The sequence below is a fragment of the Ctenocephalides felis genome, unplaced genomic scaffold (genome assembly GCF_003426905.1).
Source record: "Ctenocephalides felis isolate EL2017-DRISC unplaced genomic scaffold, ASM342690v1 CF-g0.4_SCAFFOLD_03570, whole genome shotgun sequence".
Lineage (NCBI taxonomy): Eukaryota > Metazoa > Arthropoda > Insecta > Siphonaptera > Pulicidae > Ctenocephalides > Ctenocephalides felis.
Genome location: NW_020539724.1, coordinates 22,614,718 through 22,633,250, shown reverse-complemented (window position 1 = coordinate 22,633,250; position 18,533 = coordinate 22,614,718). Strand labels below are relative to the sequence as shown.

The following is an 18,533-nucleotide window of genomic DNA, read 5'->3' as shown; positions in this document are numbered from 1 at the left end:
AACAACATGCTTTTCAATTGGTTTATCTTGGTCATCTTGATCTTTTTCAGATGACTTTTAATAGTTAATTTTGGGACAATCAGATGAGTCGTTTTCTTCAGTCGTTTTTTCAAAGGTCTTATTGATACATCTTTATTATCATCTGGCATCTTTTTCAGAAGGCAATTTTATTGTTATTTTTGGAACAGTTTGCTGCACATCACTATTTTGTACTGATAATTGTTCTTATCAGCAGGTAATTTAATCATTAATTTAGGAACTGTTTGATGAATGGATTCCTTTTCAATAAGTTTTGTCCTGTTCTTTTCAGACGATAGTTTTATAGTCAGGAGGTACAGTAGAGTGTGTTGTACAAGCTCATCTTCATACTCTGATCAGAAGTTTCTTTACTTAGTTGGCCGGTAGATAGAATCCGCAATTGATTGATCTTCTGGATTTAATCTCAAAGTTAACTTAGGTACCTTTTGTTGAACCACATCATCTGTAGAAGAAAGTAGCTGTTGATTTACATTAACAATAAGTTTGATATAACTTCAGCAGATTTTTCACTGGTTCTTATTGTCAATTTAGGTATGTTTGAGTAGAAGACACTTGATCAGCATTAGTTTCTTCAGGCTTATTGAGAATTTTAAGCATTAACTTAGGAACGTGTGCTTCATCGGACATTTTACATTCATCAGTTTCAGACTCAGAAGTAACTTCTTTGTGCTTACTTCAACAGGCAGCTTCAAAGTTAGCTTTGGAACAATATTTTTAGAAGATTTCACTTCATCAGAGTCTGATTCTGATGAAGGATCTTTATTATCTATAGGTATTTTAAGAGTTAATTTAGGTACAATCTCTGCTTCAGGTTTTACTATTGGTTTTATTGTAAGCTTTGGTACTGTTTCAACTTTGTCAATAAGTGGTGGTTTGCCTTCCTCCTTCTGCTTCTCTGTATCAACTACGGGTTTAATAGTTAATTTTGGTATATTGGATTCTTCATCTACAGGTTTTCTAATTGGTTTAATCGTTACTTTAGGAGTTTTATCAGTCTTCCCACACTCCCTATTTTCAGTCAGGCCAGACTCAGCAAGTTTTTGAATTTTTGTGATAATAGAAGTGAATCACTTTCAGCAGGGGCGTTTAAATTAGGTTTTGTGATAGATTTAGTTTTTTAGAGGTCCTACCTTACAATCATCTATTTTTGTTTCCACTTTATCAACTTCATCCGAATCATTTTCAAATGTAGTATCTGCTATGACACTTGTGTCCAGTATGCTTGATTCTGATTGTAAACTTTCATAAACAAATTAGAACAATTTGATTAAAACGGGTTTATTGGATTTATTTGATTTTTGTACTTGGGGTCACAGTACTGGTGGCATCAGAAACATCTGTATCAATAGATGTCTCTTCTGAAAACTTCCATAAGTTGTTCAGGCATTTCATTTGTGATAGCTTCTTGAATATCGGTATCCAATTTATTAGATTTATCTTCAGAGTCTTCAGACACAGGAACATCAGGCTGCTTTCTGTTATGATTTTTTCTTCACATCATCAACGCTAGGGCATCTTTGGGTTCGTCAGTAGTCTCAACAGTTTCCATACTTTCTACTACCTCAGTTTCCATTAGTATATCTACAGTTTCTGCAGGTTTTATTAGTTCAGCATTTTCGTATCTTCTTCCAGTCCAGTAGTAATTTGGTCACTTGTCAATATATCTTCAGATAATTTTTCAATACTGATTGATTTTTCACTTTCTTCCTCGTTATTATCAGATACTTCAATATCTTTTACAGGTTCTTCTGTTAATTCTACCTCTTTCAACATTTCTTCTGCTTTTATCGTTTCTTCCAATTCTATTTCTAAGTCTTTTACCAATAATGTATTTAAATCTATAGTTTCTGCAACTTCTAAAACGTTTACATTGTTGGCAATGCTTGTAGCAGCTTGAGCATGATCAATTTCTGTGGATTTGAAATTATATCATCATTAATTTAAAATTTCTGATTCTACAACAGTTTCTTCTACTTCAACGTTTTCAATTAGATCAGTATTAACAGGTTCATGCACTTCTGCCTGTTTCACTAATGATTCAACCTCGAGTATATCTGTTGCCTCACTTACCACATTCTCTATACTTTCTGGATTGTTCACAGTTTGTTCACATTCAATATCATCAATTATTGTTTGTTCGTTTCTATAGCCATTTCTTCAGTTTTTCGAAACCATTTTAAAGTTAATTCCTCATCTGCAGGTAAACTTTTGGGTTCTTCATTTGCCAGAATAGATACTGAATCATCTTTAATATGTGTAACCTGCTCAGTTTCTATTGTTTCAATAGCTGGTGAAGATTCATCTATTTCTGGAGCCTCTGTCATTTCTGCATCAATCATAAAATCTGTAATTGTCACTGAAGATTCTTCAATTTCTAATGTTTGTTCAACAATTTCTAAATCTTTACTTGATACAACAGTTTCTATTGCTTCTGGTAAAGATTCATCTATTTCTGGAGCTTCTGTTATTACTGCATCATTTATAGAGTCTATAATTGTCACTGTAGATTCTTCAATTTCTGGTGTTTCTTCAACAACTTCTAAATCTTTATTTAGAACAGCAGTTTCACAATCATAAAACTCCATATCATCATCGGTATCAACCGTTTGACTAGTACCTGCTTTAATTTGTGGTAGTTCACTTTCTTGACAAGATTCGGGCATATCATCATCCAACGGAAGCTTGTTCATATCAACTTCTGTTACTTGTATTAATTCAGTTACAATATCATCTACATTACCTACATCAGTTCCAGAAATAGTTTCAGGTTCAGTATTAATGGGAGTTTCAGATTCGACAGCATTTAAATTTTTATTATCTGAATCATTGATTGTTGTTTCTTGTTTGATATCTTGTCCGTTGCCACTGTCTTCAATAATTTTATTACCTTCATCTGTGCTAGATTGAGGATCTTTCAGTAAATCATCATTTATAGTATCGGGTAGAGCTGAACCACCCATAATAATTAAATTAATATCATCAGCAGATAAGGCTTTAGAAGTATTGAAACCATCACCTGATTTTTCACTATCTGAGCTATGAACTATTTCTTTTGATTCCAGATTTTCAGGTAACTTATCATGTGGAATAGCTGTATTTTTAGATTTATTACTTGAAGAATCATTTGATGAATCAGATTCATCATATTCTACTAATTTTAACCTAGTTCCAAGAGAAGCTTTATTTTGAGAATCGGTTTCGGTTTTATCACTTGACTCTGTAAATTCCATTATGAACGTTTGTGCAATACTTATTCTAAAACATTCACACTTTTAACTAAACAATCTCATAAAAAACTTAAACTAACAGATAAAATATATAACTTTAGCTTATAATAAAAAAAATCATCTTATATACACTAAATACATTTTGTTAAATAAAGTTAACCAAGCTTAACCTCAAATTCACTTTAGATTAAATATACTATTCACTATAAAAGTTCGAAATCATGATTTAAAAAAAGGTATACATTTTTTAACTTTTACATTTGATGCAATTATGTTGATATGTGTACAAGCAATTTATTAACGCCATAATCTAAATAAATATGAAGCTTAATCCGCCATCTTTTTATTTATTTTGATTGTTGTCATGTTGATGTTATGCTCTACGGCCCGCAGTGCTACCATACTAAGAATACGAATAATTTAAATAAAAATGTTCAAAATTTTGGCGCGTTTTAAATACTGATTATTTAAAATTATTTCTTACTTTTAGGAAGAAAAGTTAATCAATGAGACTTAATAATAAAATAAATAATAATAAATAAAATAATAATAAATAAATAATTAGAAGATCATTATTCTAGTATTCTAGTATTATTCTAATAATAAAATTATCTACATACTACTTATGTGTGGATTCAAAATTATTTGAAATTACTTATGTGATTTAATTAATAGAATAACTTAGTTTCTTGTTAAGGATGAAGACAAAATTGAAAATATTTATATATATTATCAATTACAGTGAATATTTGATTATTATAACAATCTTTATATCAAAAAATACATAACAACCAAACCGTTACTTTAACATTTAAGCATTTCAATGCATTCATCATTCGTTGTAGCATTTTTAATAAAATAGGCTAAATATGCATGTAGATATATATTCATAATTAACTTTTACATTAGTAAAAATATTTTTTTGTTTAATGTCATTATAATTTAATTATCAGTCACTCATAATACAATTCTAAATAATCAGATTTTATAATAGTATTCTAAATAATCAGTAAGGCATAATATGGCATTAATTAAAGTTATAAAAATAACATCATATCAATAAAATTAATATATAATATCAATATAAGCTCTGCAAGATTATATAAATAATCATAATGGAAACTGATTTTTTGATTACGATTCAAATATTTATGAACAATTTTATATACAAGGGTCTTAAATATATATATATATATATATATATATATATATATAATTTATGATAGAGTAACTATTTAAATATGGATATTTTAATCATAATTGAATTTGCTCATTTAAACAGTCACTCTTTAAAATATATCAGAAAATTTATGTATCTACATAGATATCACATTAGTTCTTGTAGAATATTCGATTAAAACCATATCATGGTATTCCAAAAGGTACGACAAGATCTTCTTTGTGTTGAACAAATATTTTCTTCATTGCGGCTAATGCTTTATCTGACGCATCATTAATAAGCTGTTGATCTGCAGCTGAAATTGGATTGGTTCCAAGGACTTTTTCAGGAGCACTAATGTCAATCAACAAACAATGAGGTCCTACAGGTGATATTTGAATATTATTCCAAGCCTGCATCATTCTTTGATTGTAAAGTCTTATTCTGTCCATATAATCGTGCTGTTCTAATGTATGAGAGTCCATCGCCGCAACATCTATAACATTTGTCGCAGTTTCTTGTAAAATCCTATTGAGTGCTGATTGTTCATCAGTTTTTTTCGGAACTGAATTAGGATAACGGTTTAAAAAGTCATCGCTGTTTACTCTCTGTATCGTAGTATTATTGCTAACTGGGTCAACTAACAAATGCGTTCTTTCATTGATTTCGCCTTCGTTTGAGGAATTCTCCTCTTTGCAACTAAAACAGCAACCCATATTACAAAAACACGTTCTGAGCAATGCACTAAAACTACTAATTATATTATCCATTTGTGTATAATTTTATAAAACTACGCAATCAACTGTTACGAACGCAATCAACAAAAATATTTAAGTACGAAATCATAATTGTACGATAGTGATATCAATTTGACATTTCTTGCACATAGGAGCAAGAGATGCATAGCGACGTGAGATAAGAAATTCATGAGCTGCGTCTCCACCAACATACATATACGGCGGTGATTCAGATCCATTTTTTTTTTTGTGTTGGTGATATTTGATACAGATGGGAACGAATAATTTTCTTTCTCAAGAATAATATATTTATATTTTATAATAACAATTTAAAGAATTAAAATTAAAATTTAAATTATAAAGATAGAAAAACTAGTGGTGCATGGCATCGTATCTTAAGGCAAATTGCGGGAACTTTCAGTATCAGAAATTAAAACTTTTTAAAAAAGCGTTAAAATTTTTTAATTCTTTTTTTTTTTGAAAAAAAAATTAGATTTTTGAAAATTAAAATTTTACTTTGTTTTGATTTTTGTTGACAATTTTGAACTTTTTAATTTCCCGTAGGGCAAGTTATAGTAAGCAAAAAAATCGAAAAAGAAAATTTTTATATAACTTTACTTTTCAAAGGTTTTTGCCACGTGTTTTCGAAACGGCTGGTTCTGCCTTTGCCAAAAACTAATAAGCACGTCTCTCCACAGGGGCGTATCAGCCACTACCGCCGTATCAGCCGTATCAAAAATATGGGGCCCCTGAGCCAGGGGGGCCCCCAACGAGCATAACAGAAAATAAAACAACAATTTTTTTAAAAAAATTAATAATTTTAACGTAGTTTGCATTTCCTTTTGTTATCGAGAGGTATTGAACTTCAACTTGTAAGCTCTAGTAATCAATTCAATTAGTAAAGCTTTTGCACATCCCATAAATTAATATTTTTGTCAACAAATCTATAAAACTAATCCAGTTTATAAATTCTTCATCGAAAATTGGAATTTTTATAGTTAAATTTCTAACATTTTTATATTTATTTCTGTTACTAGTTGTATTGTCTGCATGATGCATCAGTTTAATAATTAGATTTTGATAATATGATCAACTAAATCATTTTCAGATTAATTTCTTCACTGTTTCCAATTATTAGTTATTTTCTGAAACTTTACAACATGCCAGCAATGTCTTACAAAAACTAGTAATTTGTTAAGTAATCTTTTGAATAGACTGTGCAAATTAAGATATGAAAATTTATTGAATTAGTTTGCTAAAAAAAGTCCAAATAGTTTGCAAAAAAGATGGATTGCAATAACTATTTTAAAGAACAAAAGATAAAGATATTGAAGGGTTATTATGATGAGTTATCACGTTATCAATAAGATGAGATAATCAAGATGAGAGAATTTTTGACCAAAAATTTTATTTTAATGTGTACTATTGCTGTTTGATATAGTATTTTTACAAACCAAACAAAGATTTCAAAATCTTAGCGACGTAAAAGTAGTAATATTTGTCTTTTTGAAATCGAGAATTAATAAACGTTTCCGGAAAATTGTCAGTTAAATTACTGCAAAGAAATACTGTAAATATGTACGAACATGAAATATTGTATATATTGATGGTTCTAGAAATAAGTTTGAATACAAAAATCTAGGAAATTTAAGAAATGCAATAGGGTTGCTTGCATCGAGTTTTCCTAATGAAATAACAGTAACCATTTTATTCCTGGTCCTTCTTCCAGTTACAATCGCAACTGCTAAAAGAAATTTTTAAAATTAAAACTAAATAAAAATTACGTAAAAACTTTATGACATAAATGTATACCAGACCTGTATGTTCCTAGAAACAGAAACTTTATAAAATTATAAGATTATTCAATAATTCAGTTTTTCAAAAAAGGCAAGAAGAGTGAGATCTGGAATCATTTGTGAAAAATTCAGAAAATTAAAGAAAATTATATAAATGAATAATTAGAATGATAAATGAATATTCTTTTAATGTTATGTATTTTTATATATCGTAAAAAAAAAATTCTTCTTGAGGGGGCCCCAAACAAATTTTGACACGGGGCGCCGCCAAGTCACGCTACGCCCCTGTCTCTCCATCAATACAAATAGAATATTTTTTGAATTATTTAACTTGGTTGATTTGCGTTCCCGTAATCGTCGACAAAAAAATTGTTTCCACACAAACATCAATTTGCTCTGCTAAAATATAAATCTTTGAAAAGTATGAATTTTTTTTTTCGATTTTTTTGCGATTACTTAACTTATATATGGGAAGTTAAAAATTAAAAAAAATATAATTAATTAAATTTTTTACTATCGCAAAATTATGCTAGTCATTTTGCCTTAATTTTCTCTGTAGTCCTTTGACATTTAAGCTTAAATTAGGTAAGAATCTCAGAACTCGAGATACCCAGCATTAGGTCTGTAAGTACTTGTATATTGACAACCTATAAAGCTGTCTCAAAACCTACATATGGTATTGACACCCTACAATATGTAGCTTTTGAGACAACTTTAGGGCGCAATATACAAGTATTTACAGACTTACAGCTGGGTATTTCGAATTCCGAGAAGAACTTACTATAATGACTGGTATAATTTTTGAATAAAGCTAAAAAAAATTTAATGTTTGTATAAAAGCTTAAATATAAAATTCGTAAAACTCTTTATTATTATTACTTCTCAAAACTCAAGAAAGCCGCTGCAATGTTAATGATTTTTCCTGTTCTATAGAAGCATGAATCAAACTTAAATTAAAATTTTAGTTTACGGTGATCGATAATGTGTACATTTAAAAAGCATTGCACAAGCAGTTTCATGTACTTTGATATCTGTAATATGAATGTTATACTTTATACTTGATATAAAAATATTAATGGGTAGTACTGACCTGGGTCTGTGAGCTGAGTTAAACTCCAACTTGATTCTGGGCAGAATATTGTAAGAGATTTCCCATTGCCATTTCACACCGCAGTGCCCGAAATAGCTATTTTCAAGTGGAAACATATTTTTGATGTATATTTTGAAGTAAAAATGGGCATTGCTACTGCACAATATCAAGTTATCCAGAGCTAGAGTTCATACTCACAAGCCCGCCCACCTGAGGCCATGTGGTTAACCATTATGCCGAGGAACACCTTTTATATATATATATATATATATATATATATATATATCTTCCCTGAATCAAACTGGAGCAAGGGCAGTACTATTATTTAATTATTATATTATTATCAAAAATCTTTAACCTTTTTTCATTTCTAAAAGTTTTTTTTTAATTTATTAAAAATATGAGTAAATACATAATGATTTCTTCTTGAATAAACATCTTTACATCATTATTAACTATCAATATTTTTCCAATTTTCAATAGATTTTTGCACTATAAATCTAACAATACGACTTTGATTGTTTAGACATCTTTTAAGACATGCCAGAACCTGTTGTTTATATTGTAAAAGTTTGATTAAATATTTCTTTGATGTTCCATAATGACTGACAATATATAAGGTTATTTTTTGATTTTCCTGCAAAATAAAATAATAATTAGATCACATTTTTTTTGATAAATTACATTGATTTTAAAATGTACTTGATGGTCAGAAGTTTCCAATAAATGCAGTACTCTTGGTAACATTTTATCTACGTTTTCATAAAGTGATGAACATAAACCATTTTCATCGGGAGATAATTCCAAAATATTTTTAGTATTATACAAGCTTATCCACTGCAAATCTTTATCCTCACTTCTTATAGAATCAACTAATATTGTAGTAAGCTGAAAAATAACAGATTGCAATAAAAATATCAATTCATGAATAGTCAATATAAATTTGAATTTGATCATTCATATACTCACAATATCTTTGTACATATGTAAAATAGTTTTTGGAATACATGTTATCATCAAATTATAAGTAAATAATCTGATATCAGGTTTCATCATTTTAGAATTGAATAACTTTTCAGTAGTAACAAATAATCTTTGTTTATGCAAAATGCTGATGTTTCCATTGGGTATTGGACATTCGTAACACAAAATTCTATAAATCGTGGGAATATGAGAATCATCAAGATCTGCACACTAGAAGATAAACAAATACTTAGTTGTAGTAAAATGTGCTAACAGTGGATTTTACACAAAAAACAATAATAAAATAAACTAGTTGTAAGTGGCATATGCCTTATGGCAACTTGAATGAACTTCCTGAAATGTGTAAATAATCGACTTACAATACATCTTATTTATGAGTGTCTTATATAGGTACCCTGAGTTCCTGTATGACAACTTATGTTATAAACTATTGCACATTATTTAATAATATACAAATTTTTTATTACACATTATTTATTATTCACGGAGAACTTTCTAAAATCCAAATTTGAATTAATTTTGAGAATCGAAGGACTACATTTTAATATGCTCATAAACATAAAGCCTACTCTATCACCATACTAAGTTTCAAGGAAATCGTCGAATTTTTACGAAGCAACAGCCTGCCGAAATTTATCAAAAACTAATCCGCACAATTTCCAAATAATATCTTTCAAATAGTTTTTGAATTCATAAAATCTAATCAGGATTTTAGGCTAAAACTGAACGAAATTTTTACACTATTCTGCTAATTCTAAAGAAATGGCTCAACGGATCGTATCAAAAAACAAACCAAGGCGAGTCTTATCATGTTTCATCAAATGGCTTTTAAGTTTTTGAAATCGGTTCAGCCGTTTTTGGGAAAACGCCGACGAAAGGTCAAAAATGAGCTAACATACACACACCTGCTTTTTCAAAATTTGGTCACATTCGATTCAGAATGACTTGAAACGTCGGGAAAACATAAAATTGGCGAATGGGATTTGTTCGCGAAAACAAACTTCTCCTTCAGAAAGTTAATTAATTATTAATTATATATAACTAGTGGTGAATGGCAAATTCCTGAAATTTTCCTAACCAAAATTTAAGATCTTCAATAGCTTTAAATTTAAAAAGTTCCTGAAAAAAAACGACTTTTATGAAGATTTGGAAATTTCATAAAAGAATTGGAAACAAATATGGTACTCATTATAAAAATCTCTACAAAATATACGATAATTTGTTTTCTAATTATCAGAATGTTCAGAAACCTTTGAAACGTTGAAATATGCAAGATTTTCGATTTTTGGATGATTACTTGAACCTGCCCTGAAGGAAGTTAAAAAAGGTTTACATTTAGGTAATATCTATCAATAAAATTAGACCTGGTTTATTAATATATCAAAGCACAAAGTACCGAAATACTGAATATTTTGGGTCTGATACATTTGTTTCATGTTACTTGTTCAATCAACATAAAATTACTAATATGTTTTGAGAAAAAGTATCAGAATAATTCTCACATTTTGTATAAATTTAAAACCATATAAAACATACAATATATGAAGTACCTTTCTCAGCAAATCCTCATATTTTTTGTCACTGCGCAATAGCAATCCTTTTGCTAGCCAAGAAGAGCTTTCTACTTTCCGCAATAATAATCCTTCATTGCTCTCATAATTCAACTTACTCAATAATAAACTTGATAATTCTTCACTAACTATTTTGTTGATTAAATAGTACATAGTCATGTTTGCAAAAAATCTTTCTATGGGAGAATCGCTCAAAGCAGATTTCACCAGACAACTTATTAAATCAGTTATATAATTTATTTGAAGTTCAGATTTGTTTATTCCATATATTATTCCTGAATAAATATTAAAAAATGTATTAATAATAAAATTAAAATAATTATATGAATTTGATTATATAAGTTATATATTTCAACAATCATAAATATCATGTTGAAATTATATATATATATATATATATATATATATATATATATATATATATATAATATACCTAGTTCTATGCAAATTTCTCAATATTAAAAATTTCTTACCATTGTATAAAGCCAAAGTTTTACAATTCCATATAGAACATCTATTCCTGCCTAATACGTTGTTCAGTTGTTCTGCAGAAGATTGTTGAGATATAATTACAAAAATATTTCTTACACCATAAAGCAAATTCTCATCCATGACAACATCACTACTTTGCAAAGTATTTTCAATAGAATCAATAAAATCATATTCTTCTATAAGTGTTTTCACAATATTGAATTTGTCATTTGAATCATTCACAGCCTCATATACATCAAGAAATTTTAGCAGTATTTTTTGAAACAATGCAGGATTCTTCAAATGTTCAATAAAACATTGGCAGCATGTTTTTGAAACTTTGCTTTTAAACATTAGTCTTATTAAAATTTCTATTTTAGTTTCAGTTATTTCATTTGCAAGTAATAACGGCATAAATATTTCAGTAAATTGCTCATCTTTTTCAGACATTTGTTGCAACATAGTTAAATTGAATGGAATTAGAGACTTGTCCTTAACAATACCTTGCAAAATTGTGTTATAAATATTTTCTTTTAAAGAATCTAAATTTTTATTTAACATAATTATGCAAGACGACATCATAACTAATATTTTTATGTCATTTGTTTTTTGATTTGTAAACCAATTCACAAAATCTGTGAAAATCTTTGATTCCAGATCAGCTTTTGTACTTTGATAACTGTGCAATAGCATATATAATTGACTCACAGTGTTTATTGTAACATTTTTCGTTATGATTATAGGAATTACTCTATTCAAAATTTTCTCACAAGCACTTTTAGAACCTAAAGCTGTTGCATATAAAACATATGTAGCAATTAAATGCTGTTGTGTCATTGAATCATCGAGTAGAAATATTAGGCAAAAATTCAATACGGTATCAACAAATTCATGTAAAGACTCTTGCAAAGTTTCCGATAATCTGCACAAAAGAATCAGGCTAAGTGAACAAGTTTTAGCTTCACAGCCTCTCAAAATTTCTAGCCTCAATAACTTTGTCATTTCATGTAAATGTGGTTTGTAATCAGAATCTCCATAAATATCACAACTTTCTATCTGCAAAAAGAAAATGATAAAAATATAATCATTTTTATTTGAATTCTGGGAATGACATAATTTTCACTTATATTAAATTTTATTAATAGAAATTTATAGTATGTAATATTTAATATACAGAGTGTCTCAGAACTCAACATCAAGTCCATTTGCTTATTTCTTAAAACATTGTAGCCCTATAAATGTTATTTGTGAATATGGATCCAAAGCATAAATGAACCAGATTAATAAAAATTAACCATAATAAGAAAAAATGTCATATTTTCACCAAAGCACTAGGTTGCTTTTGAAAGCTCATGATTATCCAACCATGTAAGATATTTTTTTTTCATAACTTTTTACATGATAGTTATGATCAATACTGTCACCTCGGTTCGACTCGATGTTGAGTTCTGGGACACCCTGTATATATACAGTCAACATTTTGCAAATTGAAATGCAATATAGCAAAATTTCTTCAACAAGTTTACTCAAAGCTAAACCAATCAATGCAATATTTAATGATTTTAATTATAATAGTTAGAAGTTACTAAAAAGTCAATTTACCACTTTACTTAAAAAATTCCAATGAATCAATTTTAGCTACTTCAAAATCTGAATCAAGTTTTTCTAAAGCCAGAGGAATAGCATACTTTGCAAATGCTTTATAAGCTAATAAACTTTTTTTAAGTAATTTAGCCAAATTATCTCGAGTGTATGGCCTGTCTGGTTCAACAGGGGCTGAAAAATCAATTGGGAAATATACACCAAATACCTAGAATGAAAATAAATAATTATATTTGGATTACTATGCTTTATCTGATTTACATCAAATATTCAGAATAAAAATAAATGGAAAAATGTAAATAAATAGAAATAGAATAGAATATAAAGAAAAAGAAATAGAATAGAATAAAAATAAACAGAAAAAAGTAAAACCTAGAACAAAAATAAATATTCATCATTATATTTTAAACTAGCTGTAAGTGGAATTCTATCTTGAGGCAATTATGGCATCGTGCCTTAAGGCAAATTGCTGGAACTTCCCGTACCGTAACGAAATGTTCGTGGAATACTGAATGTTTTCAAATATATTATTATAAATATTGTAACATTGTCTAATATTTATAAGAATTATATAAACTGGATTGCAGAGTTGAAATTATTTGCAAAGTATATTAGAACTATAGTCAGAATTAAAAATCTAAATACTGAATGTTTTCAAATATATTATTATAAATATTGTAACATTGTCTAATATTTATAAGAATTATATAAACTGGATTGCAGAGTTGAAATTATTTGCAAAGTATATTAGAACTATAGTCAGAATTAAAAATAAAATCTAAAATATTTTCGATATACAAAAAAAAAAAAAAAAAAAAAAAAAAAAAAAAAAAATTGTAACAAATTTTTTCCCAAAATCAATTATTTTGTTAAGACAAGCAGAAAGTTCTTTGAATCATTTAAATCGGACGCTTAGTTCTCTCAAAAATTGCCATTTTTTACATATTTAGCTCCGTATCTTCAAAATGGCTGGGTCTGCCTTTGCCAAAAACTAATAAACACTTCCCCCAATCATTACTAAATGAATGTTTTTTAGATCATTCAAATCGGATACTCCCTTCTCTCAAAAATTCGATTTCTATTTTCTGCACTCTTTGCTCCGTATCTCCGAAATGGTTGAACCTGCCTTTGCCAAAAACTAATCAGCTCTTTTCCCTATCAATAGGAACACACACACATCCATTTTTTCTGAGGTATGCCAAAACGTTCAGAAACCTTCAAAACGTCGAGAAATGTAAAAATTTTCAATTCCGATTTTCGGCCCATTACAATAACTTACCCTACGGGAAGTTAATTAATATGCATTTTCTGATTTACCTCAAATATATCAATATAGAAATAAATAGAAAAATATAAATAAATAAAAATAGATTAGAATAGTATATAAAAAAAGGAAATAGAATAGAATAAAAATAAATACCAAAAAAAATAAAACCTAGAACAAAAATAAATATTTATCATTATATTTTAGATTAATATGCATTTTCTGAATTACCTCAAATATATCTTCTGAGATTTCAGCATTTGGCAACAATTTACTCAATTCAACAAAACTTTTGAAATTTAAAACTAAAACTTGAGGATCTCTTTCTCCATCAACTGACTCTATAAAACTTTTCAATATATCATCACCCATTTCTTGAATTGCTAAAAAAAATCATGTTACTGAATAAATAACAGAGTAATTTTAAAAACAACATAATATGAATTTATTTAATTATTTCATTTAGTTTCAAAAAATGAGTTCATTATTATTGATAATAATATATATTTTGTATATCTCAGGTTGAGCAGAAGTGTCTAGTAAGAGAGATCATTTAATATTTATAGATTTTCTTATCATTCATTTAATTATTCAATCATATGTATATTTATAAAGATTATTAATTTATGTTACAAAAAAGCTAACAAAAAATAGATATAAATACTTGCAAATTAAATATTGGCAATATTTTATTTATCATTACCTTTAGGATATTTGGCAAAACTTAATCTCAATATAGTCATATAAACTAATCTGTCCTTTTTGTCCTGCTGCTGACATGGCACATTATCGAATAAAACATCCAATATTTTCTTCACACAATCTGCATCCAGATTTTCCATTGAGAGTAAAACCAATACAGCCGTTAAATTTGCTGATGCCATTGAATTATGATCTTTCAATCGATCACATATGTACTCAGATAATTGAGTAAGCTCTTTTGAATTTAGCAATGATTTAGGCAGTTCTCGCATTACATTTGTGAGAAAAGATATACCACCACCTAAAAAATATGAAAACAAACTTATAAGAAACTTGGAAAAAATACAATTTTATTATATATAAAGTGAAGAATAAGATGTAAGAGGATAATTATACCTGTTGTTACATATTGTTATACACTTTTGAAGTAAAACTTCTTTAGGCGCGACTAGGGTGTAAAACTGTGAGAATGCAACGGAAATAGCGTTACGCCCGAACTGTACGTCATTCGCTTTGAATGAAATCATTTCTATACGGGTCGATTGTGATTACTCGCCGTGTCGCGTGAATAGAGATCTGCCGTTGTATGCGTACCTGCATCAACGTTGTATGCGTATCGGAATCGACAAGGAAATCAGCATAGATAAATAAACATTTTAAGGTTTTATGGTAATACAAATCTTGATTTAATAAAAAAAATGCATAAATCTTTTACCCTGTAGAAGGATATTTTACCCTGATCGCCGCAAATAATTATAATAAAAATAATAAAACAAATGAAACATTTGTGCCGTGTACTAAACAAAAGTTTATTGAAATAATTTCTATATTATTCGTAGTTTCTATAAATTTTTAAAGCAATTAAAATGGAAAATATTTTTTAGGCAAGACAGATATTTCAGCTGCTCAAATGAGATTGTATCACAAGCAAAAAAGTAAAAAAAAAATACAAGCAGTCAATGAATGTATGCTAATTTTAATTACATGAAGTTCTTAAAACCCAATTATTACATGATGAGTGAAATTGTGAAAACAATATTTCTTTAGGGGTTGTTTAACATAAACCACTGTGTGAACAAATATAGAATTTATTAATCAGCAATTACTTCATTTCTCTAATAAAGGTTCAAGTTGTAAATGCTAATTACAATGACAAACCGATCATGTCATATTTGAAGTATGACTTTAATTACATTATTGTTTTCAAATATTATAAATACTTTTAATGCAATTATAAATATATAATTTATAATTTATTATTATATAAATGTGTATAATGGTTGACACTAATAAATGTGTGCATCATGAGTGTTATCATATTACTAATAAACATTATTCAAAATGGTTATATGATGTATTTATTTTTAACTTAAATGCCATCTCGTAAAATAGCAAAAAAGTTTTACTTCATTGCATGTGAACCTTACTGGCACTCTTTTTTCTTGTACTTACCTCGATATAATGGTTCTGGATGTGTTAGACATTCCTTTAAACTAATGACAACCTTCAATATATCACAATTTCCTTTTACAATTTCTGAAAAAATCAATGAAAGAATTAAATATATCATGTATTAATAAAATTGTTATAGCTTTTTTCTTTAACACTTATCACCATGTCACTCAAGTTTCTGAACAATATATTTATCCAAGAAAAGTTTTGTAAAATGTTTTAAAACTAAATTAGATTTCTGAAACAAATCTCTCCTCGATTAGGCATAGTAAATAGAAAGAATAAAATGGTAATGGTAATATAAATACAATTACTTTGCAAATAATTGGAAAATACAAAACATACATTTAGACAAAATGACATTCTTGTTATGATAAATAATTCCATAGTACAAAACCTGATATCGAAAACTTAATTAGTATAAAGGACAACTGAATAATATAAATGATGTATCGTGGAATTACTTAATATATTTTTCTCTATATGTTATATTTATATTATATTATATAAATATATATTATTTTCTTTACCTGCTGCAATTTCTTTGCATTGTTTCAACGCACTTCCATTGCGAATTTCTTCAAGAGATATTTGTAGTTCATACATTTTTAGACAGTTAATAAATATTAAATAAAATATAAAATATTTAAGTAAAATTATAACAATTGTAATTATACAATGACAGACAATTGTAATTATACAATGTATCAATTAAATTGACAATCTAACAAATATAATTTTGAGGTTAACTAACTCACAGACAAATATAAATTATTATATAAAGTAATTCAAGAGACATATGATTATAATATGGAATTGTTTAGTTACTTTAACAACTATGTTTTTAGATCAAATACACATATTGATAATCATTAAATAGTTAAATTATTATCCCATACGTTGTGTATTCACTAGCACGTTGTCAAAACACATTTCTAACCTCTAAATGCACTTCAAAAAATTAATAAATATTATTTTCCAATTTTTTGCAAAAGTAATTTTGCATCAACTCTGACATTTCCTTGCTCTAGCTTAATCTCGATATAACTTGCATAAACAATAAACGTCAAATTAAAAATTTTGTATGATAGATTACACTTCCAGGGATGTACAACCCCTTGACAATATAATAATGGTACAATCTTTAACGGCTTAGACAGAATTTTTAACTTCCCGTAGGGCATAGTAATCGCAAAAAAAAATTGAAAATGAAATTTTTTATATATCTTTACGTTTCAGAGGTTTCTGAACATTTTGGCATACCTTTAAAAAAATGGATGTATGTGTGTGTGCGGATACAAATTTTTGTCGACGATTTCGAGAACACCGATCAACCGATTTGAATTTGATTCGTATTAATAAGGAGACGTGCTGATTAGTTTTTTGCGAAGGCAGGTCTAGCCGTTCCAAAGATACGGGGCAAAAAGTGCCAAAAAACGGTAACTCAGTTTTTAAGAGAACGGAGCGTCCGATTTTAATAATTCAAAAAACATTTTACTTGCATTGACAAGATGAAGAACTGGTTAAATTTTTGAGAAGGCAGGTCCAGCGATTATGGACTCTCAGTAAAAATAAGTTAAAAATTGTCATTTGGCGGTCAAAAATGTTTATTGGACATATGTGCATCAAATTATCAGATATTTTATAGAGATTTTAGTAATGTGTACACATTTTTTTGGGTTCCGTACCAAGATTTTTAATTACGATACGGAAAGTTCCAGCAATTTGCCTTAAGGCACGATGCCATGCACCCCATTAGTCTGGAATTTTTGTTAATAACGAGGTGTTTTTGAAATTAATTTCAAATTTAATATAAAACTAGTGGTGTATGGCATTGTGCCTTAAGGCAAATTGCTAAAACTTTTCGTTGCGTAATTAAATATTAAATGTTTTTAAATATATTATTATAATGCTGTAATATTATGAATATATCATATTCTAATGTTATCTAGGACTGTAATTTTTATTTTTCTTATGAACAATTTTTATTATTATAGACAAAATAGAAAAGCTTATAATTTATACTATAACATTTATATAAGTTTGCATGAAAAGTGAATAAACAAAAGTTTAAAAATTTATCCCGAGTATTTTTAACTAAAATTAGAATTAGCAAGTAATTTTAGCTAAAATTAAAATTAAAATCCGAATAATTTTCGATATTCAAAAAAAATTAATGATAATAATAATAGTTCCTAAAAATTAAAAAAAAGTTTCTCCCAAAATAATAGTTTCGTCAATACCAGTAAAAAGATTTTTTGAATCATTCAAATCTTCATTCTCTCAAAAACTGCCACTTTTTGCACATTTAGCTCTTGGTATCTCCGAAACGGCTGCACCTGTCTTTGCCAAAAACTAATCACCACTCCACATTATTACGAATTGAATGTTTTTTGAATCATTCAAATCCTATGCTCTGTACTCTCAAAAACTCGATTT

At 27.9% G+C, this 18,533-nt stretch overlaps 3 protein-coding genes across 3 annotated transcripts in view; all 3 read right to left on the bottom strand.

The window, feature by feature from the left end:
* The window catches only part of LOC113383614 (titin-like), a 22,640-nt gene extending 21,209 nt beyond the window's left edge, over positions 1 to 1,431 (bottom strand). Inside the window, exons 1-4 of the mRNA XM_026621866.1 lie at positions 1,344 to 1,431; positions 1,170 to 1,267; positions 672 to 1,067; positions 391 to 497 (exon numbers count right to left, since the gene is read on the bottom strand). Coding sequence (XP_026477651.1) covers positions 391 to 497; positions 672 to 1,067; positions 1,170 to 1,267; positions 1,344 to 1,431 — 689 coding nt within the window. The remainder of the gene's footprint in view (positions 1 to 390; positions 498 to 671; positions 1,068 to 1,169; positions 1,268 to 1,343) is intronic.
* A 3,101-nt stretch (positions 1,432 to 4,532) lies between these two features.
* On the bottom strand, positions 4,533 to 5,317 carry LOC113383003 (ragulator complex protein LAMTOR1-like). The gene has a single exon (XM_026621259.1). The coding sequence runs from the start codon at positions 5,193 to 5,195 to the stop codon at positions 4,632 to 4,634; it is 564 nt and encodes a 187-aa protein (XP_026477044.1). The 5' UTR covers positions 5,196 to 5,317; the 3' UTR covers positions 4,533 to 4,631.
* A 3,182-nt stretch (positions 5,318 to 8,499) lies between these two features.
* On the bottom strand, positions 8,500 to 16,745 carry LOC113383613 (MMS19 nucleotide excision repair protein homolog). Its single transcript, XM_026621864.1, has 11 exons — positions 16,625 to 16,745; positions 16,095 to 16,178; positions 14,644 to 14,943; positions 14,172 to 14,323; positions 12,688 to 12,884; positions 11,644 to 12,131; positions 11,077 to 11,577; positions 10,583 to 10,878; positions 9,018 to 9,242; positions 8,751 to 8,936; positions 8,500 to 8,685 (listed from the first exon to the last, which is right to left on the bottom strand). The coding sequence occupies exons 1-11, from the start codon at positions 16,698 to 16,700 to the stop codon at positions 8,500 to 8,502; spliced, it is 2,691 nt and encodes an 896-aa protein (XP_026477649.1). The 5' UTR covers positions 16,701 to 16,745.
* Positions 16,746 to 18,533: the final 1,788 nt, after the last annotated feature.